General features: G+C 45.6%; 1 protein-coding gene across 1 annotated transcript in view; it reads left to right on the top strand.

Annotated features, from left to right (window-relative positions):
* LOC140895349 (unconventional myosin-X) overlaps positions 1-26,834 on the top strand; it is a 274,354-nt gene that overhangs the window by 89,763 nt on the left and 157,757 nt on the right. The window contains exons 8-10 of the mRNA XM_073304794.2: positions 7,768-7,852; positions 15,619-15,722; positions 17,620-17,749. Coding sequence (XP_073160895.2) covers positions 7,768-7,852; positions 15,619-15,722; positions 17,620-17,749 — 319 coding nt within the window. The remainder of the gene's footprint in view (positions 1-7,767; positions 7,853-15,618; positions 15,723-17,619; positions 17,750-26,834) is intronic.

The following is a 26,834-nucleotide window of genomic DNA, read 5'->3' as shown; positions in this document are numbered from 1 at the left end:
GTGCCATGTCAAAACTTGTCCACCATCTGGCCGAGTGATCTATGGCTGCCTATTTTGGTAGGTATGGCAAGACCCTCTCCTACCTTTTTGCTCCTTGTTTTTCATCCCAGAGTAAGGAAGGCATGTTTCGACTAATATAGTCACTACTAGCTTTTCAAAGGGCACATTTTGATGGATGTACTTAGCCAGGGAGATTCAGTTGCCAATGGTCCTTGTTTAAGTACCCTTTGAAGTTAGGAAAGTACATGGAACGCATTTGTGCTGTTGCATTATTTATTACACTAAAACATTATGCTGTGTGTCAGTTAAGGATGGTTTATATGTAACCTGCCTAACACACAATCCCAACAGCAAGGAAATTAAAAGGTAAGGCAACCAACAGCACATGTCCTCTAGTCCCCAGTCCTGGGAGAGACCCAACTCATCACTAGCATGGCCTTAATACGGATCTACAATGCACCACAACTTTAAACTTTGCCCCAACATGAATGCTAGCTTTTCAGTACCTACTTCCACAAATTCCACCCTCACTGCTATCCCAAAGAACCCTGACCCCTTCTCCTCCTTTCTCCACAGTTTTGTAAAGGGAAATCAGGCCTTACCAATCAATTTCAATTATTTTTTGGGGGGAGTCATCAAACGTGGACAAGGGTGATCCATTGGATATAGTGTACTTAGAGGTTCAGAAAGCCTTTGACAAGGTCCCTCATCAAAGGCTCTTAAGCAAAGTAAGCTGTCATGAGATAAGAGGGAATGTCCTCTCATGAATCAGTAAGTGGTTAAAAGATAGGAAACAAAGAGTAAGAATAAATGGTCAGTTTTCAGAATGGAGAGAGGAAAATAGTGGTGTCACCCAGGGGTCTGTACTGGGACCAGTGCTGTACAACGTAGTCATAACTGATCTGGAAAAAGGGATAAACAGTGTGGTGGCAAAATTTGCAGATAATACAAAATTACTCAAGATAGTTAAGTCCAAAGCTGACTGCAAAGAGTTACAAAGGGCTCTTACAAAACTGAGTGACTGAGCAACAAAATGGCAGATGAAATTCCTTGTTGATAAATGCAAAATAATGCACTCTGGAAAACATAATTTCAACTATACATATACAATGATGGAGTCTAAATTAGCTAAAAGAAAAGGAGTACTTGTGGCACCTTAGAGACTAACCAATTTATTTGAGCATGAGCTTTCATGAGCTACAGCTGTTACCACTCAAGAAAGAGATCTTAGAGTCATTGTGTCTAGTTCTCTGAAAACATCTGCAAAATGTGTAGCAGCGGTCCAAAAAGCTAACAGTGTAGGATCCAGTAGGGAAGGGATAACTAATAAGACAATAAATATCAAAATGCCTCTATACAAATTCATGGTAAGCCCACAGCTTAAATACTGTATGCAGTTCTGTTCGCCCCATCTCAAAAAAGACATATTAGAATTGGAAAAGGTACAGAGAAGAGCAACAAAAATTATTAGGGATATGGAACAGCTTTTATATGAGGATAGATGAACAAGACTAGGACTTTTCAGCTTGGAAAAGAGATGACTTAGAGGGGATATGAGAGTGGTTTATAAAATGTTGACTGGTGTGGAGAAAGTGACGACGGAAATGTTATTTACACCTTCACCTAACACAAGAACCAGGGGTCACCCGATTAAATTAAGAGGCAGCAGGTTTAAATCAAACAAAAAGAAGTATTTCTTCACACAACGCACAGTCAATCTGTGGAACTCCTTGCCAGAGGATGTTGTGAAGACCAAAACTAGAACAGAGTTCAAAAAAGAACTAGATAAGTTCATGGAGGATAGGTCCATCAATGGCTATTAGTCCGGATGGTCAGAGATGCAACACTATGCTCTGGGCATCCGTAGCCTCTGTTTGCCAGAAGCTGGGAATGGGCAACAGGGGATGCATCACTTGATGATTGCCTGTTCTGTTCTTTCCCTCTGAAGCTTTGGCCAGTGCCAGAAGACAGGATACTGGGCTAGATAGACCATTGGTCTGACACCGTATGGCTGTACTTATGTTCTTAGGCACGTGCTCATGTTTGGGGAAAACTGATCTCACAGAAATCCTTGTATTCATCAAAGTAGCCATTCCTTTGTTGAAAATCTTTTTCAGTGCAACATGAATGACTGTGACTTGCAAAACATGTTCTTTGTGCTCCCTATTAATGCTCTGCTTCAGCTGTAGGGGATGTTACAGGTGGGCTATGGCAAAAGGCACGTTGTATTCTTTTCCTAAACTGTTCAACAAGGCATCTGCGTACTGCACTAGAGAATGGACGTTACAACATTTTCTCCATTGGCTAAATGCAGCACAGAAAGCTTGATATGATGAATGATACTAATTTCTTTTGTTAATTAACAAATAATATAATTCTAACGAGACCCTGATATTCTTACTAGGTACGTTTGTGATTTTATACAGTCTGTAGTTTTCAAATTAATGGTACCTGAAAAACCCTGAGATTCTTTAGAGATACTTGTTTTCATGAGTTTTTTTCCTTTAAAACCAATTTTTAACTGATTAGTATTTAACTAATTAACAGATTTTTTTTTTTAAAATCCTCAGAAAATTCAAGTTTCCTCGGAGATCATATTCTCAAAATTTGGGGTGGATACACTGTTTTGTCTTTAAAAAACAACAACAAAAAGGAGTTTGAACCTCCATTGTAAATGCAAAATAGAACCCAATTTGAACTGACATAGAATCATAGAATATCGGGGTCGGAAGGGACCTCAGGAGGTCATCTACTCCAACCCCCTGCTCAAAGCAGGACCGATCCCTGACTAAATCACTACTACTCTTTCATAATAAGTTAGTCAGGTAAACTTTATCATAAGTAATGTCCAATATAAATGAATTTCAATTTATTGTTTGTGGTAATGCCCATAATATGGTTTGGTACTTTCCATACACACTGTAATGGACAGTCTGTACCCCAGGGAGTTGACAGGTATACTGAGATCAGGAGAAAGGAACAACAAAATGAATGTCTGTTCAAATCAACAAAGTTCACTTCTGCTATGCTGCCTACATTGGATTTTAGGGAAGATTTAAAAACAGGGGAGGGTCCTTTCAGATGAGTTTAGGGATGTTGGGGGAATACATGAAAGAAGGCATGGAGGAAAATGTTTAAAAGATTGACAAACTGATGGGCAGGAGTGGAGGGGGCAGGGTATCACATGGAGCTCAGCAAGGATAGATAAGCAGAGGGGCAGATTTAGACCTTGAAGGAGAAGACGTTGTTTAAATCTGATACAACAGGAGATGGGGAACCTGCAAATGGATTCAAAGGGAGCTGTGAGATGATCAAACCAGCAAGGTAAGGAAGACGACTGTACAGCTCAAAGTCACTATGCTATTTTTAAAAATTAATATTTCTGAATGCATTGTGCATGGAAATATTTTGAATCACTTTTCCCCCAAATCTGGCTATTTAGTGGTGTCTGGGATGTACTCCGTGAAGTCCAAGTTAGGTGCCTATCAGACAGGACCTTTAAAAGAACTGAAGGAGATCAGCATTCAAAATGAAACACACATTTTAGAAACAGTATGTTAAATATTTTGATCTTTCCCTGTAATGTACTCAGTGCCTTTCTAGTGTACGATAGATCATTTTCTAAAATTGGGAACTGGTAGTGAGTTTTGTTTGTTAGCCACACTACAGTACATTTTCCTAAGTCAAGTGATAATTACTCAAGGGCCACATCTTGTCAGTTATTTGTCATGTCATCAGTTTTCATTCATACAGGAAGTCCAGTTCGATGGTACTGCCTGGGGGATTAAAAACTCCTGTAGTGAAGATTTTCTAGGATTAAGGGCTATATTTGTACCCCATAGTCCTCAATAAGAGCCCTCCTTGGGCAGAGGTGGAAACCAAAGGGTGGGCAACTCTTGATAGGCTTCCATTAACTATCAAAATGTGCCCTTTTTGGAACCAGTGGTGAAATCTTGGGGCTATATTTAGGGCCACAATTTCAGATTTTGGTAGCAGGGCAAGTTTAACTGTGATTCCAGGGGCTACTTAGGCACCTGAAAACTCTTTAGGTTTTTTTTTTTTTTTGCAGATAATAACTTAGAAATTAGCTGACAGAAGCAGTGTGTCTAATTCCTATACAAAGAAAGACAATATATACAAACAACAATTAAAGCCAATATATTAAGTTTTGATATGTACGTTTAGAACAATAAAGAGATAATACAGCAAGATATTCACAATCCCAAACCTTGAGGTATCATAAGAACGGCCATACGGGGTCAGACCAATGGTCCATCTAGCCCTGTATCCTGTCTTCTGACAGTGGCCAGTGGGTGCTTCTGAGGGGATGAAAAGAACATGCTATCATCAAGTGATTCATCCCCTGTTGTCCACTCCCAGCTGCTGGCAAATAGAGGCTCGGGAAACTTGGAGCATGGCATTGCATCTCTGACCATTCTGGCTAAAGAGCCATTGATGGACCTGTCCTCCATGAACTTATCCAGTTCTTTTTTGAACCCTAGAGGTTGACTGTGCAGTGTGTGAAGTAGTACTTCCTTTGTTTTAAACATTCTGCCTATTAATTTCATTGGGTCACCCCTAGTTTTTGTGTTATGTGAATAACATTTCCTTATTCACTTACTCCACATCAGTCAAGATTGTACAGACCTCTGTCATATCCCCCCTTCGTCATCCCTTTCCAAGGTGAAAAGTCCCAGTCTTTTTAATCTTACCTCCTACGGAAGCTGTTCCATACCCCTAATCATTTTTATTGCCCTTCCCTGTACCATTTCCAATTACAATATATTGTTTTTGAGATGGGTGACCACATCTGCATGCAGTATTCAAGGTCTGGGCTACCATGGATTTATATAGAGGCATTATGATATTTTCTGTCTTATCTGTCTCCCTTTCCTAATGGTTCCTAACATTCTTTTAGCCTTTTTGATTGCCGCCGCACATTGAGCGGATGTTTTTAGAGAACTATCCACGATAACTCCAAGATCTTTTTCTTGAGTGGTAACAGCTAATTTAGAGCCTATCATTTTGTATGCATAGTGGGATAATGTTTTCCAATGTGCATTACTTTGCATTTACTTTCCTATATCAGTTTTGGAACCTTAATACAAGAACTAATAACTTTAACCGGTAAATAAAATTCATGCAGAGTATTTGGTGTGAAGCTGTAAGGACAATGATATTGAGCAATCACCCTGAAACATCCACATATTCTTTTATTTTCATTTATATTACCGTCTAGAAAATTATAAGCAAGAAAACGTGCACTCTTAATTTGTATATTTGATTTCTCATTCAAAAGCGATGAAGTCTAAAGCAGTTGTCTCCCCTCAATCATTCTAAAACGTGGAATAACTAATAAATTAGAGAACAAATTTGTTTTGGCACTAGCTTCAAAAAAGGAAAGATGAAAAGCATTTAAAGTGATAATTGAAAAGAAAATATTACAATAGATAGGCCAACATGGGTTTCCTATCAGCGCTAAGACACCTGAAGGTGTATTTTCAGTAGATAAAAATATTATCACCTTTTCTCAATAGCAATGTGTTTTCTTGTCCTATTAAGTTACTCAGTAATTATAAATAAAGTCTTAAACATTGTAATCTGTTTATACAATGCATTTGATAAACAAATGAAAACACACTTCAGTTCAAGGTACTAAAGACGTAAAGATTAAAACTTAAAAATGAATTTAAAAATTGAACTTGCATTTACAAATGACTGATCTAAAAGCCTGTTTTAGTCTCTGGAAACTGTTCAATTCTATAATGTGATATAGATTTCCTGAGTCAGTATCTGCAGTAGCCAAACTGGATGATTCTTAACCATTTCTTAATGAAAATATAATATATAATTCTATATGTCTTAAATAATATTAAGAAAATTTGCCCTTGTCGCTTCAAGGGCATACTCATATATTAAGGAAGTTAGTAAAGAGACCTGTTCCAAGGCTGTAACAACCTGGTAGGATTAAGAGCCCTCCAGGAATTGTTTAAAAAAAATGTCCCAGGGGTACGTAGGCTAATTCAAGAAAGAAAACATTGTTATTTGCTGATTGAGAAGTAGAGGTATGTACAGTAACTTCCTCTGATTTTCATCAGGCGCAGCTGACTTGTATAAGGGCAGCACTGACTGTTACACTGAAAATAAAATTGGTCAGCTTTGTGGAGAGACTTAAGGAGATCAGCCCACATTAGGTCCCTTCTCTGGGCCAAGGCTATCCAGAAAGTGCTCTCTCCTGGCTCTCATTCTATCAGCTGGATAACAAGGAGCTATTTACCCATATGACAGGTTTCAGAGTAACAGCCGTGTTAGTCTGTATTCGCAAAAAGAAAAGGAGTACTTGTGGCACCTTAAAGACTAACCAATTTATTTGAGCATGAGCTTTCGTGAGCTACAGCTCACTTCATCGGATGCATACTGTGGAAACTGCAGAAGACATTATATACACAGAGACCATGAAACAATACCTCCTCCCACCCCACTGCTCCCACTCCCACAGCAGGAGAGTGGGGTGGGAGGAGGTATTGTTTCATGGTCTCTGTGTATATAATGTCTTCTGCAGTTTCCACAGTATGCATCCGATGAAGTGAGCTGTAGCTCACGAAAGCTCATGCTCAAATAAATTGGTTAGTCTCTAAGGTGCCACAAGTCCTCCTTTTCTTTTTACCCATATGAATTACTTTGAGTGCCCCTCTGATCCTGGGGCTGCGGGGGCTGGCGGGGGGAGAGGGAGTGTCAGCTCTCCTGGTCCCTGCCACAGAGCTGACAGCCAGGGAAACCTGAGCCAGGGTGGGGGGAGCTGCTTGTCCAGGTTCTCAGGGACAGCTCTGCAGCAACTTCTCAGACCACAGCTAAGGGCTTCTGGCTCCTCCGGCGAGAGCACGGAGAAGTGGTTCATTTTCCTGTTTGCGCTCCTTTGTGGTATGAAACTCGGGGGTGTGGGGGGAGGAGATGCTCCCCTGCCCTCCCTAAATGGCACCTCCGACTATATACATTTTGCTGAGGTCTCCCTATATGTCAAAATGTGCCCTCCTGTAAATTTGCCCTCCTTTTTGTACACCCCCACCTGTATGTCATTCAGTGATTGTCCAAATAAAGGCTGGGTTCCATGATATGGACAAAAGAGCCTGGGATCTGGATGAGAGGGACTTCCTGGGCACTTTGCTCCCATCAACCAGAGCTCTAATCTCACACATTATTGCAGAACCTCTGCTCTGAATAAGTGTACTTAGGAAGGTAAAAAGAACAGGAGGACTTGTGGCACCTTGAAGACTAACAAATTTGTTTGAGCATAAGCTTTTGTGAGCTACAGCTCACTTCATCGGATGCATTCCATGTAGCTCATGAAAGCTTATGCTCAAATAAATTTGTTAGTCTCGAAGGTGCCACAAGTCCTCCTTTTCTTTTTGCGAATACAGACTAACCCAGCTGCTACTCTGAAACCTGTCATTATGTTAGGAAGGTGAAACACTCAGTTGAGGTAACGGCTAAGGGCAAGGACCTCACTTGAGACTTCAGTTCCTGGACACACCTTGCTCTTGTTTAATAGTTCAGAGAAATTTGCACATGCGCAGTAGCAACAAGAGCATATTTTGATGTGAGATTAATTTGTGTGGTAAGACCCTCAAGGTCCCAGTTACTGCTTTGCCTGCATTGGCCTTAGAGATTCCTTGAGGGCCTTGCCCTCTCAATGTTCTTCACTACCATGAATTCTGAGTCTAACATGGATTTCACTTGCTACCAGCTGTCCTCTTATGTTCATTTCAGAATCGAGTTGTGCACCAGAACCTGGGAGAGCGGAATTACCACATCTTTTATGCATTGCTAGCTGGTGTCAGTGGGGAGCAGAAAGGTAATTGATCTCTTGGTAAGCTGGCCGCATGCAAACAAAATAAATTTTAATACAGCCGAACACAAGGTTGAACATCTAGAAATTAAGAGTGCAGGCCACACCTGCAAAATGGGGTGCTGTATCCTCGAAAGCAACTACTCTGAAAAGGGTTAGGGGTCATAATGGACATTGAATATGAGCTTCCAGTGCAACGTTGTGGCAAAAGAGAGCTAATGTGACCCTTGTGTAAACAGGAGCAGTAAGTAGGAGCGGGGTGGCAGGTTTTCCAAAATAAATAACAGCACTTTGGGTGGTTGATAAACACTGCTAGCCTTCTCAAAAAGGAGAAATGGGAGAGAGGAGAGGGTGGATATCTGTTGCACTAGAATGGAAAGGGAGTTCCAGGCATAAGAGGAAGTGGGAGAGAGATGTCTTTGCACAGCAAAGTGCACCGAGCTAAGCTAAATTATTTAGGCCTTTGAAGGGGAGGATGAGGAGCCTTAAACTTGATACAGAAGGCAGGAGGGATCCAGTGGATGGATTTAAAGAGAGGGAGTAACAGGCAGCAGAGATTTTTCAAGGCAGAATTTTTCGCAGACGGAGAGGTGAGATTTGGAGAGACCAGAGAGGAAGAGGTTGTAGCAGTGGAGGCAAGTGACAACCAGAGCCTGGATAAAGATTTTAGCTCTAGTCATGGGGAGGGAAAGGATGGAATTTGGAGACGTCATATAGGAAAAGCAACAGGATTTGGCAGCTGTATAGCTGGGGTAGAAAGGAGCTGAAAATGACACAGTGATGGTGAATCTGGGTGAGATTGTTAACCATGATAGAGAAGGGTGAACAAGAGGCAGTTTTGTGGAGAAAGGTGAGTTCAGTTTTCACAATGTTAATTTTGCCCTGGGAGTGGGATATTAGAGAGACAATAAGAGAGATGAGGCTGGAGTGAGTGGGGAGATACCATGGATTCATCAGCATAGCAGAGATCGTAATTGAAGCCACAAGCAGAAGAGATAATGTAGAGGGACAAGGATGCCAGAAGGATTCAGTTCAGTTTGGGTCTATTCTTCTTCATATATTTTCCTCAAAACTGTAGTGTCTGAGCGCCTTCCAGTCATGCATTAAGTGACATGACTAACAACATCTGTTATGTGTGCTTTGTTCTTCTGTGGCGGCAGGTGGGAGGGGAATTGTGTGCTCAGTGCAATGTTTTCTTTGGGGTGCATTGTTATGGACCAAATGTCCCTCTTACTGACAGGACATTGCTAGCAGCTTCTTTAATTCTTTTAATCTTTTGCAGTTCCCTTTTTAAGGGTAGTCATATTCTGGATCTAAAATCCCTAAGAAATGTCCTCTTTAAATAATGAGGATTTTTGTGTTTACTGAATTTATCTCAGGAATGTATTCTCTATGGAGCCCACTGCGGGCCTCCTTAGCTGTCCATACACATCTTCACACACTGCCCATTCATTTCAGGATCCAGTTTACAATGTACCTCCTTGGTTATTAGAACTCTCCATGTACTTGCTGTAGCTGACCTCACTTACCCCTCTCCCCTCCCCTCCCCTCCCCTTGCTGACACTCCTCTCATCTGGTGTTGACCTCTTCTTCGAGTGCTTGCTCATGTTGATTCCATTCTACGTGTGTGCGTGCACAGTCATCGGAGACTTTTGCCTTAGTGGTATCCATAGGGTCGCCCCCTTAAGTGCCACGTTCATGTGTCCGTAGGCCCCCTCAGTTCCTTCTTACCGCTCATGAGGGTTGGTCAGAATGCCTTGCCTTGCAAAGCAAGAGCTTTAGCGGTTCTTAAGAGCCCGTTGTTATTCCCTTTCTATTTAGTTTGTAGGTACTTAGTTAGCATTTTAAGTAAATTTTAGTTCTTAGTTTAGTGGTTAGAGTCGCAACTGGCTTTAAGCCATGTTCCTCATGCAACAGGCCAATGCCTGTCAGTGACCCTCACAGCAGCTTGAAGTGCTTGGGGGAATTCCATATAAAAGATAAGTGCAGGATTTGCAAAAGCTTTCATCCCAGAACTCAAAAGGAGAGGGACATCTGATTGAGAGAGCTCCTGAGGGGTGCTGCCCCTAGCGTCAGAGCCTTCCCGACTGGATTCTGCTTCTAGCACCTTGGCATTGGTGTGGAGCACCCCGCCAGCACTGGGATCCTCCTTGCACTGTTCCCGGTTCCCGGTGCCCAAGAAGTGTCCAAAGAAAAAGGACTCCTCAGCATTGTCCAAGAGGCAGAAGGGGGCTCTGGGCAAAGTACCTATTTCAGGCCATGTGCCCACCCTGGGGCTATAAGGGAGTACTGTTAAGGTCGGACCCCCAAGCCCAGCCAAGGATCTGACTCCTGGGAGCGGTAGGGGATCCCAGCTTCTATAGGGACCTTCATCGTCCAAGATACCCAAATGGCCAAAGACCTGGTGGGCCTACTGGTATGGCAAACGCCATGCTAGGCGCCAGAAGTGGCTAAGGCCCTGCAGCCCAAGGGCAAGCCAGTCATGGGACCTCCCCAAAAGGCAGGGGAGCACTACTGGCCCCCGGATTGCAGGTGTTCCTCTATGTCCCCGTGGCTTAGGACACCGGTCCCACAACGCCAGTTGATGGCTAGAAGGCCCAGGTCCCCAGTGCCGTGCTCTCCTTCCACAAGGCACAGATCGGCAGAATCAAGGCACCAGTCCCTGCGGTCCCAGTACCGCCCAGCCTCTTGCCTAAGATCACCTTGGCACACGTCTCTATTATCCAGGTGGCCTCCTAGGCGCCAGTCCCCCCCAGCACCTGACTTCTCGCCATTGTGACACCAATCTCCGCTGCCTCGGTACTGCTCAAGGGACAGGCGGCAATCCCCACCCTCTGGACATTGGTCTCCGGCGAGAGTTAGTTGGCATACGCAGGCCTCACAGCCCCACCGTAGTCACCAGAAGGGGACTGTTCAGAGTCGGAGCTGGGGTTCAGCCCATTGCCAAGGTGGGGTATGAATCCCATCAGCTGCGAGACCAGCATGGTGTTGGTAGCATGGCAGCAGGGACAGTGGCCTGCTCAATGGCCGTGTTGGAACCCTTGGGGGGGTACCGGTGATGCCAGCTCCATACTCCCACCTCTCCTCTGTGGCTGCCTCGGACAAACCACCGGCACCGGACTCGGAATACAGTGTGGAATCCACCGCGGGGACAACTCAACAGGTGCAAACACCCAAGGTGCCATCTCCAGAAAGGGAGGGGGAACCCGTCCCTCCCCTGGTGATGCCCTCGTCATCTTTGTCACTGAACGAAGCAGTGGCCGGGCCCTCCTGGTCTATTGGTAGTCCCTTGACGACTTTAAGGAGCACCTGGTGCTCCTTAAAAGGGTGGCTACCAACTTGAACCTCAAAATTGAGGAGTTAGAGGAGCAATCAGACGACTTGTTCAATGTCATATCTTCCTCCATCCCGGCCCGCATTGCATTACCTGTCCACAGATTGCTAAAATGCTGTGGGAGACCCCATCTTCAATTCTACCCATGTCCAAAAGTGCAGAAAAGAAGTGCTTTGTCCTCACCAAGGGATTTGAATATGTCTATATGTACCCACCAGTGGGGTCACTGGTTGTGTCTGCAGATAACGAGAGGGACAGGCAGGGACCGGTGAGTGGCACACCAAAAAATAAAGGCTCCAAACGACAAGACCTCTTTGGCAGAAAGATTTATTCGACGGCCAGCCTATAATTCCAGGTATCCAACCACCAAGCCCTGTTGGGCAGGTACAATTTTAACTTATGCGACTTCCTTATCAAGTTCACGGAGGCCCTTCCACAGGACCTAGTCCTCGAGTTTGCCATGATCCTGGAGGAGGGCAAAGCAGTGGCGAAGGGCGCCTCCAGATGGCCTGGGATGCTACAGACTCGGCTGCCAGGGTGGTTGCCTTGGCGGTGGCCATGGATGCAGCTTTTAGCTATGGTCTTTGGGGTTATACCAAGAGATGCAGACCACAGTCCAAGATCTCCCGTTTGAAGGTGCAGGGCTCTTCTCTGAGCTCACTGACACAAGGCTGCATGTCCTTAAAGATTCCTGGGCCATCCTGTGTTCGCTAGGCCTCCACACTCCACAGCAGGTCAGAAAGCAGTTCCAGCCTCCTCCTCCACCTCAGTCCTGGGAGTCTTCCCGGCAGGGATCCTACAGGTCAAAGGACAAAGACAAAGGGTTTAAGTGATGCCGCCCTTTGTCCTCTCGCTTGCTGGCTTAACCCGGCCCTTTGAAACACCCTGGGGGCCAGAGACAGGCATTTTGAAGGTGTGAACCGGGGCAGCGCCTCAGTCAAGTACCTGGATCCATCCTCCTGTTCTTTCCACAACCGCTTATGCCCCTTCCAGTCGGCATGGTCATGAGTGACATCAGACCGTTGGCTGCTCAACACAAGCAAAAGGGACCTAAGACCCATCCTTGACCTGCGTCACCTTGGCAAGCATCTCAAGAAGTTGAAGTTTCACACGGTCTCCCTTGCCTCCCTCATCCCCTCCCTGGATCTGGGAGACTGGCACGCTGCCCTCGACTTGAAGGACACATATATCCATATTTCCATTTTCCCAGAACACAGACAGTTCCTCCGTTTCATGTTGGGCCAGCGCCATTTCTAATTCATGGTGCTGCCCTTTGGTCTCTTGTCAGCCCCGAGAAAGTTTACAAAGTGCATGGTGCCAGTGGCCACTTACCTGAGGTGTTGGGGCATTCAAATTTACTCATACCTCGACTGGCTGATCAAGGGCTAGTCTCGGCATCAGGAGTGGTGGCACCTTGATCTAGATCGCGACATGTGGAGCAAACTAGGTCTATTGATTAATGAGAAAAAAATTGGTTTGTTCCGGTGCAACACACAGAGCTCATAGGAGTGGTCCTTGACACTGTTCAGGCCAGGGCCTTCCTCCCGGAAGCCCGATTCCATGTTATGTCAGACCTAATCTCTCAGATGCAAGCCCACTGTCTCACCACTGCCCACATGTGTTTGAGGGTGTTGGGCCACATGATGGCCTGCATTTACATGGTCTGGCACGCATGACTCTATCTCAGGCCCCTACAGGCATGGCTGGCATCAGTTTACGTCCCCAACAGACACAACATAGACCGGGTAGTCAAGGTTCTGGACCACATACTGTTGTCACTCGCTTGGTGGTTGGACCCTGCATTGGTATTGGGGTGAGTCCCCTTCGCGGCCCCATACCCGTCGGCCACTCTCGTCTCCAATGCTTCGGATGTGGGGTGGGGAGCCCATCTGGGTGACCTTGGGACATAAGGTCGTTGGTCAAGTCGTGATCGTTCCTTACACACAGATGTCAGGGAGCTCAAAGCAGTACGTCTGGCCTGTCAAGCTTTCCTGCTTCATATAAAAGGCAGGGTGGTTCAAGTCCTGATGGACAATGCTGCCGTTATGTTCTATATCAACAACCAAGGTGGAGCCCGGTCCGCAGCCCTTTGCCAAGAAGCCCTCAGGTTCTGGAACTTCTGTGTTCAGCCATGCATCTTGTGGCTGCTCTCCGCCCTGGGGCCAGGAACATATTGGCAGATCGCCTCAGCAGGAAGTTTTTGTCTCGCCACGAGTGGTTGCTCCATCCGGAAGTACTCAACATCATTTTTCAAAGGTGAGGGGCTCCCCAGGCGGATTACTTTGCACCTGGGCACAAGAGAAAATGTCATGCTTTCTGTTTGAGCTGGGGGGCTGACAGGCTCCCCGTCGGACACTTTCCTGCTCCCGCGGTTGGGGGCTCTGAGGTACACCTTCCTTTCAGTGCCATTAATCCAGAGCCCTTGTGAAGATCAAGCAGGACAGAGCGAAAGTAATCCTCCTAGTTCTGGCTTGGCCACACCAGCGCTGGTTCGGCACGTTGCTGGACCTCTCGGTGCCTGCCCCGTTACAGCTACCGCTCCATCTGGACCTGTTTTCTCAGAACCATGGCAGCATGTTGCATCTAAACCTGACGGTGCTGCACCTGATGGCCTGGCTGCTACATGGTTGAATGTGTATGAGTGGCTATGCTCTGCCGGTGTCCAGCAGGTCCTGCTGGGCAGCAGAAAGCCCTCTACCAGAACAACTTATCTGGCCAAATGGAAACGGTTTACATGCTGGACTTCGGATAAAGGCATTCGACACGAGAGGACCTTGCTGCACTTAATCCTGGATTACTTCCTGCATCTTCAGCTCCAGGGTCTGTCTCTTTCATCTGTTAAGGTCCACTTGGCTGCTATTTTGGCCTTCCATCCTCTGCTCGAGGGTAGGTTGGTTTTCACCCAAGACATGACTGCCAGGTTCCTCAAGGGCCCAGAGCACCTCTACCCTCTTGTCAGGGACCCCATTCCTCCATGGGACCTAAATCTTGTGCTGTCATGGCTCCCGGGAATCCCCTTTGAGCCTCTGGCTTCCTGCTTCTCTCCTGGTGGTTTCTTAATGGCAATAACATCTGCCCGTAGGGTCTCCCAGATTAAGGCATTTACCTCGGAGCTGCCCTACACAGTGTTTTACAATGACAAGGTCCAACTGCAACAGCATCTGGCCTTCCTACTCAAGGTTGTTTCGCAGTTTCATATTACTCAGGACATATTCTTACCTGTCTTTCCTAAACCTCATAAGTTGGAGGAGGAGTGCAGGTTGCAGTCTCTGGATGTCAGAAGGGCGCTAGCCTTCTACATTGAGAGGACCAAGCCTTTTCGTAAATTGTCGCCGTTAGTCATCACAGTGGCTGACAGGATGAAAGGTTGTCCAGTGTTGGCCCAGAGGATCTCGGCTTGGATTACTACCTGTATCCACTACTGCTACAACCAAGCCACGGTGCCCCCTCCGGTGATTTTAACCGCCCATTTAACCAGGGCACAAGCCTCTTTGGCAGCTTTCCTAGCCTAAGTGCCGATCCAGGATATCTGCAAGGCTGCCACCTGGTTGTCCGACCACATGTTGACATCTCATTATGCACTTACCCAGCAGGCCCGAGACAATGCTGGCTGTGGCAGAGCAGTGCTGCAAGCTGCAAGACCGTGAATCCTGAGCCCACCTCCGTTGACACTGCTTGTGAGCCGCCTAGAATGGAATCGGCACGAGCAAGCACTCAGAGAAGAAAAAATGGTTACCTACCTTTCGTTAACTGTTGTTCTTCAAGATGTGTTGCTCACGTCCGTTCCATTACCTGCACTTCTGTCCTCTGGAGTTGCCAGCAAGAAGGAAGTGAGAGGGCATGGGGCCAGCAGCACCTAATACACCAATGCATGAGCACAGCACTTAAGGGGGTGCCACAGCCATCCCTACAGACACCGCTAAGGCAAAAATCTCCGACGACTGGGCATGTGGGTGTGCACACACCTAGAATGGAATGGACATGAGCAGCGCATCTCGAAGAACAACAATTATGAAAGGTAACAGTTTTTTCTCTATCCTTCCACACAGTCTCACATGTTGTTTTCTGACTGTCCCAGGCTTGTTTTTGTTGAAAAGTGGGAGAGCAGTTGGTTAGGTGAATCCCATAGGGATTAGATTTATACCCTCCTTCCTGTTAATTTAAATACTCTTAGCAGTGAATCTCCAGCTTTAAAAAGAGGAGTGGTTTCCCTATATCAGAGGTGAAGACAGGCTTAGAATATCTGGAGCTTGGCCTGAGAATAAAATCTTGATGTGTTTCACTAATTGCTAGTATTCCAGATCTAAAGGCCTCTCCACTACCTTGCCCTCACAATAACTGAGAAGGAAAAAGTAGCAAAGGATGTCAGCTGATTCCTGAGTAAACTAACACCTGCCCCCCTCTCTTTCTGTGATGTTGGGGGACTGGCTCGCTGCAGAAGCCCTGTCTCTCTCTGAACCGGAGAGCTATCGCTACCTGAACCAGTCCGGTTGTGTGAGTGATGAGAACCTGAATGACCTAGAGATGTTCAACAAGGTCATGGTGAGTTCTTCTCCTTGGTCCCATGTGGCACTTCCTCTGTGATCTTGTGGCAATTTCTTTAGAGTAATTTCCCCATCCCTAAAAAGAAAAGGAGTACTTGTGGCACCTTAGAGACTAACCAATTTATTTGAGCATGAGCTTTCGTGAGCTACAGCTCACTTCATCGGATGCATACTGTGGAAACTGCAGAAGACATTATATACACAGAGACCATGAAACCTCCTCCCACCCCACTCTCCTGCTGATAATAGCTTATCTAAAGTGATCACTCTCCTTACAATGTGTATGATAATCAAGTTGGGCCATTTCCAGCACAAATCCAGGTTTTCTCACCCTCCGCCCCCCCCCCCCCACAAACTCACTCTCCTGCTGGTAATAGCCCATCCAAAGTGACCACTCTCTTTACAATAAGAAAAGGAGTACTTGTGGCACCTTAGAGACTAACCTATTTATTTGAGCATAAGCTTTCGTGAGCTACAGCTCACTTCATCGGATGCATACTGTATGCATTTCGGATGAAGTGAGCTGTAGCTCATGAAAGCTTATGCTCAAATAAATTGGTTAGTCTCTAAGGTGCCACAAGTATTCCTTTTCTTTTTGCGAATACAGACTAACACGGCTGTTACTCTGAAACCTCTCTTTACAATGTGTATGATAATCAAGGTGGGCCATTTCCAGCACAAATCCAGGTTTTCTCACCCCCCACCCCCATACACACACAAACTCACTCTCCTGCTGGTAACAGCAGGAGAGTGAGTTTGTGTGGGGGGGCGGAGGGTGAGAAAACCTGGATTTGTGCTGGAAATGGCCCAACTTGATTATCATACACATTGTAAGGAGAGTGATCACTTTAGATAAGCTATTACCAGCAGGAGAGTGGGGTGGGAGGAGGTATTGTTTCATGGTCTCTGTGTATATAATGTCTTCTGCAGTTTCCACAGTATGCATCTGATGAAGTGAGCTGTAGCTCACGAAAGCTTATGCTCACATAAATTGGTTAGTCTCTAAGGTGCCACAAGTACTCCTTCTGTTCCCCATCCCTGATAGCCTCTGTGGTTAATCATTTTTGGTATTGGATGGGGTTTGGCCCTTGAACAGGGGAAGCAATTAAAATATGAATGGAACAGGAATATTTTCACAGATTAAAAGGGATGAAACCCAGACTCAAAAATGGGAGTCAGCCTGAGAACACCATGCAGGTGCTGCAATGCCTGAGAGAGTCAGAGTGGCCTTGTCTCCAGCACAAAGCTGCTCGAAGAGTCGGACATTGCGTGAAGTAATGCAACATCATGTGACCTGCATGCATTGCTCTGGCATTTCACTTGTGTTATCTAGCATGGCTCGTGCACCACATTGTCTGGCTTGGTGAGGGGTTTGGTCAGGAGAAGGGATGCTTTCCCTTGAATACACAAAGTAAGGCAGAAGGTAAAGGTTATAAATGTAACTGAGCCAGGTAACCTGATTACAACACTGTTTAAAATGTGTGGTGTGGACACTTCATACATCTATCCCTGGAACTTGGATAGACCTGACTCTGTGTGTTTGGTGAAAACGAGGCCAAATAAGTGTATTTAGCATATTAAAATATAAGGGAAACAAACTTGAACTAGCAATGACATTGAACCATGGTGATTTTAGTGTAGGGGCAGAGGTGAAACCTGGTGGGAAGAATAGGTAAGCAGAAAGCTCTATGGCTGGGTATAATGTGTATGATGAGAGAGGGGATTAGAAAAGGTCTAAAAATACACTAATAAATGTACAATCACTCCAAAAGAGATGGGCTATATGTTCCCTAATAGGTCTCTTCCATCTGAGTGACTGTGATTCTGAGCCTCCTATTTTAAACAGCATGGTCCTGCTGATGTAAGTTATGTCTTCTCTTTGTGGCTTTGAGTAGACTGCTCTGAAAGTGATGGAGTTTAGCACCGAAGAGATACAGGACATCTTCAAACTTCTCTCTGGCACCCTTCAGCTGGGAAACATGGAGTTCATGACGGCTGGAGGAGCCCAGGTTACAACCAAAGCAGGTAAGTATGATTCTGTGAACTATGCACCCTGCTGTCCAAGCCCAGATAGTCTCTCACCATGGCTCTGTCCCTCCCTCTCTCCCCTTGATACCCTAGCTTGCTGGCACACTTCATCAAAGCCCCAGTAGCTTAACCCACTCAACCCACATTGCTCAAGTTCCTCTGATTGAGATCTTGACCCAGGTTGCAGGGCTTCGAGGCCTGATACATCAACCTGCTTAGGACATGGCCCTGAGGCCCCTTTCACCCTGCTCTCATCATAGAATCATAGAATATCAGGGTTGGAAGGGACCCCTGAAGGTCATCTAGTCCAACCCCCTGCTCGAAGCAGGACCAATTCCCAGTTAAATCATCCCAGCCAGGGCTTTGTCAAGCCTGACCTTAAAAACCTCTAAGGAAGGAGATTCTACCACCTCCCTAGGTAACGCATTCCAGTGTTTCACCACCCTCTTAGTGAAAAAGTTTTTCCTAATATCCAATCTAAACCTCCCCCACTGCAACTTGAGACCATTACTCCTCGTTCTGTCATCTGCTACCATTGAGAACAGTCTAGAGCCATCCTCTTTGGAACCCTCTTTCAGGTAGTTGAAAGCAGCTATCAAATCCCCCCTCATTCTTCTCTTCTGCAGACTAAACAATCCCAGCTCCCTCAGCCTCTCCTCATAAGTCATGTGTTCTAGACCCCTAATCATTTTTGTTGCCCTTCGCTGGACTCTCTCCAATTTATCCACATCCTTCTTGTAGTGTGGGGCCCAAAACTGGACACAGGACTCCAGATGAGGCCTCACCAATGTCGAATAGAGGGGAATGATCACGTCCCTCAATCTGCTCGCTATGCCCCTACTTATACATCCCAAAATGCCATTGGCCTTCTTGGCAACAAGGGCACACTGCTGACTCATATCCAGCTTCTCGTCCACTGTCACCCCTAGGTCCTTTTCCGCAGAACTGCTGCCTAGCCATTCGGTCCCTAGTCTGTAGCGGTGCATTGGATTCTTCCATCCTAAGTGCAGGACCCTGCACTTATCCTTATTGAACCTCATCAGATTTCTTTTGGCCCAATCCTCCAATTTGTCTAGGTCCTTCTGTATCCTATCCCTCCCCTCCAGCGTATCTACCACTCCTCCCAGTTTAGTATCATCCGCAAATTTGCTGAGAGTGCAATCCACACCATCCTCCAGATCATTTATGAAGATATTGAACAAAACCGGCCCCAGGACCGACCCTTGGGGCACTCCTCTTGATACCGGCTGCCAACTAGACATGGAGCCATTGATCACTACCCGTTGAGCCCGACAATCTAGCCAGCTTTCTACCCACCTTGTAGTGCATTCATCCAGCCCATACTTCCTTAACTTGCTGACAAGAATACTGTGGGAGACCGTGTCGAAAGCTTTGCTAAAGTCAAGAAACAATACATCCACTGCTTTCCCTTCATCCACAGAACCAGTAATCTCATCATAAAAGGCAATTAGATTAGTCAGGCATGACCTTCCCTTGGTGAATCCATGCTGGCTGTTCCTGATCACTTTCCTCTCATGCAAGTGCTTCAGGATTGATTCTTTGAGGACCTGCTCCATGATTTTTCCAGGGACTGAGGTGAGGCTGACTGGCCTGTAGTTCCCAGGATCCTCCTTCTTCCCTTTTTTAAAGATTGGCACTACATTAGCCTTTTTCCAGTCATCCGGGACTTCCCCTGTTCGCCATGAGTTTTCAAAGATAATGGCCAATGGCTCTGCAATCACAGCCGCCAATTCCTTCAGCACTCTCGGATGCAACTCGTCCGGCCCCATGGACTTGTGCACATCCAGCTTTTCTAAATAGTCCCTAACCACCTCTATCTCCACAGAGTCCAACCCCCTGCTCGAAGCAGGACCAATTCCCAGTTAAATCATCCCAGCCAGGGCTTTGTCAAGCCTGACCTTAAAAACCTCTAAGGAAGGAGATTCTACCACCTCCCTAGGTAACACATTTCAGTGTTTCACCACCCTCTTAGTGAAAAAGTTTTTCCTAATATCCAATCTAAACCTCCCCCACTGCATGGCCATCTCTTCCCCATTTTGTGATGCCCAGCGCAGCAGTCTGGGAGCTGACCTTGTTAGTGAAGACAGAGGCAAAAAAAGCATTGAGTACATTAGCTTTTTCCACATCCTCTGTCACTAGGTTGCCTCCCTCATTCAGTAAGGGGCCCACACTTTCCTTGGCTTTCTTCTTGTTGCCAACATACCTGAAGAAACTCTTCTTGTTACTCTTGACATCTCTTGCTAGCTGCAGCTCCAGGTGCGATTTGGCCCTCCTGATATCATTCCTACATGCCCGAGCAATATTTTTATACTCTTCCCTGGTCATATGTCCAACCTTCCACTTCTTGTAAGCTTCTTTTTTATGTTTAAGATCCGCTAGGATTTCACCATTAAGCCAAGCTGGTCACCTGCCATATTTACTATTCTTTCGACTCATCGGGATGGTTTGTCCCTGTAACCTCAACAGGGATTCCTTGAAATACAGCCAGCTCTCCTGGACTCCTTTCCCCTTCAAGTTAGTCCCCCAGGGGATCCTGGCCATCCGTTCCCTGAGGGAGTCGAAGTCTGCTTTCCTGAAGTCCAGGGTCCGTATCCTGCTGCTTACCTTTCTTCCCTGCGTCAGGATCCTGAACTCAACCAACTCATGGTCACTGCCTCCCAGATTCCCATCCACTTTTGCTTCCCCCACTAATCACTCTGGAGCTGAGTCGATAGACACATGGTTATTTATGATCTGTGTGTAAATAAAAATATGGAGATATTTAAAAAGAAACAGAAACATGCAGAGGTTTAAAAAAATTGTCCCCTACAGATTTTCATACACCTAAAGTATCTGGTACTGATCACCATTGGAGCCAGGATCCCCAACCAGAGGTATCTAGTCTGAGCTGATCTGGTAGAGCCTCATTTCCTAAAGAGGCAGAAGTTTAAAAAATGAACAAAGGTTTTAAAAAATATACAAAATTACACACAGAATGACTTTTAAACCTGTTTTAATTTGTTACTCTCATCCTCCCTCCCCTTTTAGTCTTCGGGTTTTTGTGACACTCACACAGACATTCATTTGCATCCTGACAAACTAGATTGTAAGCTCTTCTGGGCAGACGGCAGCTCTTGTATGTGTTTGTGTAGCATGTTGCTCAATGATCCCTGCACAATGATCATAGAATCATAGAATATCAGGGTTGGAAAGGCCCTCAGGAGGTCATTTAGTCCAACCCCCTGCTCAAAGCAGGACCGATCCCCAACTAAATCATCCCAGCCAGGGCTTTGTCAAGCCTGACCTTAAAAACCTCTAAGGAAGGAGATTCCACCACCTCCCTAGGTAACGCATTCCAGTGTTTCACCACCCTCTTAGTGAAAAAGTTTTTCCTAATATCCAACCTAAATCTCCCCCACTGCAACTTGAGACCATTACTCCTTGTTCTGTCATCTGCTACCACTGAGAACAGTCTAGATCCATCCTCTTTGGAACCCCCTTTCAGGTAGTTGAAAGCAGCTATCAAATCCCCCCTCATTCTTCTCTTCTGAAGACTAAACATCCCCAGTTCCCTCAGCCTCTCCTCATAAGTCATGTGTTCCAGTCCCCTAATCATTTTTGTTGCCCTCCACTGGACTCTTTCCAATTTTTCCACATCCTTCTTGTAGTGTGGGGCCCAAAACTGGACACAGTACTCCAGATGAGGCCTCACCAATGTCGAATAGAGGGGAACGATCACGTCCCTCGATCTGCTGGCAATGCCCCTACTTATACATCCCAAAATGCCATTGGGCCTTCTTGGCAACAAGGGCACACTGCTGACTCATATCCAGCTTCTCGTCCACTGTAACCCCAAGGTCCTTTTCTGCAGAACTGCTGCCTAGCCATTCGGTCCCTAGTCTGTAGCGGTGCGTGGGATTCTTCCATCCTAAGTGCAGGACTCTGCACTTGTCCTTGTTGAACCTCATCAGATTTCTTTTGGCCCAATCCTCCAATTTGTTTAGGTCCCTCTGTACCCTATCCCTACCCTCCAGCGTATCTACCACTCCTCCCAGTTTAGTGTCAGTTTAGTGATCCTGATTACGGGGTCTCTGATCACTACTGGAACATAAATAATAATATTACACAGTAACATAGTCAGTAATTCATTCCAAGGCTGCTTTGTAATTCATGCCTTTCAAAATGATTTTGTGAAATGTCAAATGAACTTGATACTCTTCTTTGACAAAATTACAAGTCTGGTTAATGAAGGTAAGTGTGTTAATATAATACACTTGGACTTGGGTAAGGTCCTAGGCCTGGATTCATAAAGGAATCTAGGCACCTGATTCCGATTTTTAGGCCCTGCTGCAATCCTCAAAACTGCTTGACTGCCACCAAATCCTGTAGGCACCTAAGCCTCCTTGGTGCCCCAGTTTTTGCACTAAAAATTCCCTTGGTGCCAGTGTTTCTGCCTCTGGGCATGTGCCCTCCTGCCTCCCTCTGGGCATCCAGGTGCTTGTCTCCTGCCAAAGCCCCAGTGCAATTCATGAACTGTGGGAGGAGTGTCTGCCTCTCCTGTGGGGCCTGATCCATTAGGTATGCTCAGAGGCCGCCTGACTCTATACAGAATGGCTGGGGGTGGGTTTATCCTGTCAGACTTAACTTGATATCCCTTTTTGATGAGATTACCAGTTTGGTTGAAAAGATAATAATGTTGATGTTGGAATACTTACACTTCTCTAAGGCATTTGACTTGGTACTGCACAACATTTTGATAAAAAAACTAGAATTGTATAAAATTAACATGGCACAAGTTAAATGGATTAAAAACTGGCTGATAGGTATAAAAATGTAATTGGAAATTGTCATCAAAAGGGTGTGCTTCTAGTGGGGTCCCACAGGGATCAGTTCATGGCTCTGTGCTATTTAACATTTTTATCAATGACCTGGAAGAAAACATAAAATCATCACTGATAAAGTTTGCAGATGACCCAAAAATTGGGAGGAATGGTAAATAGTGTAGTGTGATCTGGATTGGTTGGTAAATGGTGCAAGCAAACAATATGTGTTTTAATATGGGTAAATGTTAATCTGTTCATCTAGGAACAAAGAATGTAGGCCATACTTACGGAATGCGGGGGTGAGGGATCCATCCTGGGAAGTAGGGACTCTGAAAAAGACTTGGAGGTGGGGGTGGATAATCAGTTGAACGTGAGCTCCCAGTGTGGTACTGTGGCCAAAAGAACTAATACGATCCTGGGATTCATAAATAGGGGAATCTTGAGTAGGAGAAGAGAGGTTACTTTTCCTCTGTATTTGGCACTAGGGCAAAGGCTGCTGGAATTCTGTGTCCAGTTCTGGAGCCCACAATTCAAGAAGGATCTAGATAAATTGAAAAGGGTTCAGAAAAGAGCCACTGGAATGATTAAAGGATTAGAAAACATGCCTTATAGTGACAGACTCAAAGAGCTCAATTTATTTAGCTTAACAAAGAGAAAGATAAGTGGTGACTTGATTATAGTTTATAAGTACCTACATGGGGAACAAATATTTAATAATGGGCTTTTCAATCTAGCAGAGAAAAGGTATAACAAGATCCAATGACTGGAAGTTGAAGCTAGATAAATTCAGATTGGAAATAAGGCATACATTTTTAACAGTGAGAGTAATTAAGCATTTGAGCAACTTACCAAGGGTGACCATTTTAAAATAAAGATTGGATGTTTTTCTTGGCTGCATTGAATTCTTTTTTTTTTTTTTTTTAAATATCAGCTACATCTATCTTAGCGGTTGTCCATCCCTAAAGAAATCCTCCCATTTATTGCTCCTATTGAAGTTGTTCAACTTTAATTAAATAATTCAATAATTAAAAATTGATTGTGTCACCATTGGGATAAAGGTTATGAAGGAGGTTCCCTGTACCCTCTGTCTGTTTTGTGTAAAACTAGGCAGGTGCCTAATTCATTCTTGCTAGAAACAACTTAGGCCCCTAAGCCACCTGACTCCAGAAGAGGGGTTCCCGGCTGTGGATCACAAGCATAGATAGATGTTTCCTTGTAGCTTGGACTTAGGCCTGGTCTACATTACACAGTAAGGTTGAGGTAAGGCAGCTTACATTAACCTAATTATGTCAGTGTACACACTACAGCCTTGTCCTGCCGATGTAAGTTCCGTACTAGACCGACATAATACCTCCACCTCCACGAGAGGCATAAGACTTGTGTCGGTGTAGTTAGGGTGATGTAGTGTCTGTGTAGACACTACGTTACTTACATCGGCTGTTGGGTGTCTTGTCAAATTGACACGACAGCCAGACAGCTAGAGCCCAACTGCCCCCGACTCCCCACTCCCAGCTGGGCTGTCCCTGCTTGGCTCCCCACTCAGGGAGCCAAGAAGCCTGAGCAGCTGGCCCCTGCTCCTGGCGGGGAGTGGGGAGGCGAGAGCCTGGGAGCAGCTGTGCTCCTGGCAGGGGCTGAGAGCTCTGTCTCTCAGTCCCCGCACCACTGCCTCTATTCAGTTGGTGGAAGCGCTTCTGGTGAGGACGTGCACCACCGACAGAAGGAGGGTAGTGTGGACATCAGCCATCACAGTAATTACTGTGGTGGCTGTAAATTGACCTAACACTGGTTGACTTAAGCTTGTACTGTAGACATGCCCTCAGGCTCTGAACTCAGAGATGGGGTGGGGCTTAGCACACACCCCTCTCGTTGGTGTCTTCCATTGGCTAGCTGAGGCAGCTCCCTGTCCCTGCCTAGAATGCTGGTTTTTGTGGATCCCATTCTGAGGTGCCTTTCTTTCCCCATTCATTGTATAGGGAGTCTCGACACCTAACTTGGGCTTTTTGGATCACAGTGCTCCAATGATTTTCTAGGCACCTAAGTGTTAGGTGTTACAACAGCTAAGTGCCTTTGCTGATCTAGGCCCTAGTACTTCATGATGATCTGATTAAGAATCTAGCATTACGTAAAATGACATACATTTTATTTATGGATTATCTGGCTCATTAGTTACATAATTCCTTTTGGACACTTCCACTTAGAGTTGGCCATTTGCTGACATTTTCCTGTCTGTCTAATTTGCCTTTTTAGATATTTTGGTGGGATGGAAGCTGTGAGATATAGTATTTGTCCCATATCTCCTGGATGTGCCTACACCTAGCCCTTCCAATCTGATATTGTTTTTCCATACTGTTAGGAGGGGCATGGCTCGCTGAGGCTGGATTTTGATCAATATTGTTTGCCCTTTCTATTACCATTAAAGATGTTGATTTATGTACAAATGCCAGACTCCTATATGGACCGAATGCTGAGTCTGGTGCTTTGGGTGAGGGAAACCTTCAGTACATTGTCAGCTGGCTTTAACGCTCATTAATGTGCCCCAAAGGCAATATGTTTACTGCTAGTATTGTCTGCATGCAATGTATCTGGGGTCTTAAAACTGAGTCTCAGAGGGTGATTTCTGTGTGAACAAGAAACAGCAAAAGAATAGGTGTAGTTTGACTTCTGTATTTTGGGGGTGGCTCCAGTCAGGCCAACAGGGCTGCGTGTGGGGTTTGGGGGGACAAATTCCGTGCCTGCCCATAGGGCGCCATTTCAGATTTGGAGGTGCCAGGGTGCGTGCAACTTTAACCATGATTCCAGGGCCTACTTAGGCAACTGAAAACTATAGTGTTTTTGCAGATAATAACAGAAATATCTGACAGGAGCATTGTATCTAATTCCTATATCAAGAAAGAAAATTAAATAAATATTAGACCCACTCAGCTCTAATACTAACATGTTCTGACATCTTGTGGCAAGTCACTTATGGGACACTGGTTAGGTTTAAAATTGTAATGTATATTCTTACTCAGATAGTCTTACTAAAGTCAGAATGAACCATCGTGATCATCTAGTGTGACCTCTTGCACATTGCAGGCCAGAGAACCTCCCCACTCACTCCTGTAATAGACCCCTAACCTCTGGCTGAGTTACTGAAGTCCTCAGATCATGGGTTAAAGACTTCAAGTTATGGAGAATTCACCATTTATACTAGTTTAAACCTGCAAGTGACCCATGCTGCAGAAGAGGTGGAAACCCCCCATGGTCCCTTCCAATCTGACCCAGGCGAAAATTCCTTCCTGACCCGAAATATGATGATCAGTTGGAGCAAGACCCAACAGGCAGATACCTGGGAAAGAATTCAGGTAACTCAGTACCCTCAGTGCCCTCCCTATCTGTAGTAACTCAGAGCCCTCCCCATCTAGTGTCCTGTCTCTGGCCGTTGGGGATTTTTACTACAGGCAGTCACCGATGAGCCACATGCCATTGTAGGCAGCCCTGTCACACCATACCCGCCATAAACTTACCAAGCTCAGTCTTGAAGCCAGTTAGGTTTTTTTGCCCCCACTGCTCCCCTTGGGAGGCTTCTCTAGAACTTCATTCCTCTGATGATTAGAAACCTTCACCTAATTTCAAGCCTAAACTTGTTGATGGCCAGTTTCCGTGTATTTTTTCTGGGGTCCACATTAATACTTAAGTTAAATAACTCCTCTCCCCTCCCGGTATTTATTCCTCTGATGTATTTATACAGAGTAATCATATCTCCCCTAAGCCTTCTATTGGTTAGACCAGTGCTTTCCCAAACTTCTTTCACCGCTTGTGCAGGGAAAGCCCCTGGCAGGCTGGGCTGGTTTGTTTACCTGCCGCGTCCACAGGTTCGGCCAATCACAGCTCCCAGTGGCCGCTGTTCGCTGCTCCAGGCTAATGGGAGCTGCTCGAAGTGGCGGCCAGCACATCCCTCGGCCGAACCTGTGGACGCGGCAGGTAAACAAAGTGGCCTGGCCCGCCAGGCGCTTTCCCCGTATAAGTGGCTGAACAAGTTTGGGAACCGCCGGGTTAGACTAAACAAGCCAAGCTCTTTGAGTCTCTTCTCATAAGATAGGTTTTTCATTCCTCAGATCATCGTAGTAGCCTTTCTCTGCGCCTGTTCCAGTTTGAAGTAATCTTTCTTAAACATGGGAGACCAGAATTGCACAAAATACTCCAGACGAGGTCTCACCAGTGCCTTGTATAATGGTACTAACACTTCCCTGTCTCTACTGGAAATTCCTAGGACTGCA

The sequence above is a fragment of the Lepidochelys kempii genome, chromosome 11 (assembly GCF_965140285.1).
Source record: "Lepidochelys kempii isolate rLepKem1 chromosome 11, rLepKem1.hap1, whole genome shotgun sequence".
NCBI lineage: Eukaryota > Metazoa > Chordata > Testudines > Cheloniidae > Lepidochelys > Lepidochelys kempii.
Note: the sequence above shows the minus strand (reverse complement) of the source record. Positions and strands in the feature narration are given on the sequence as shown.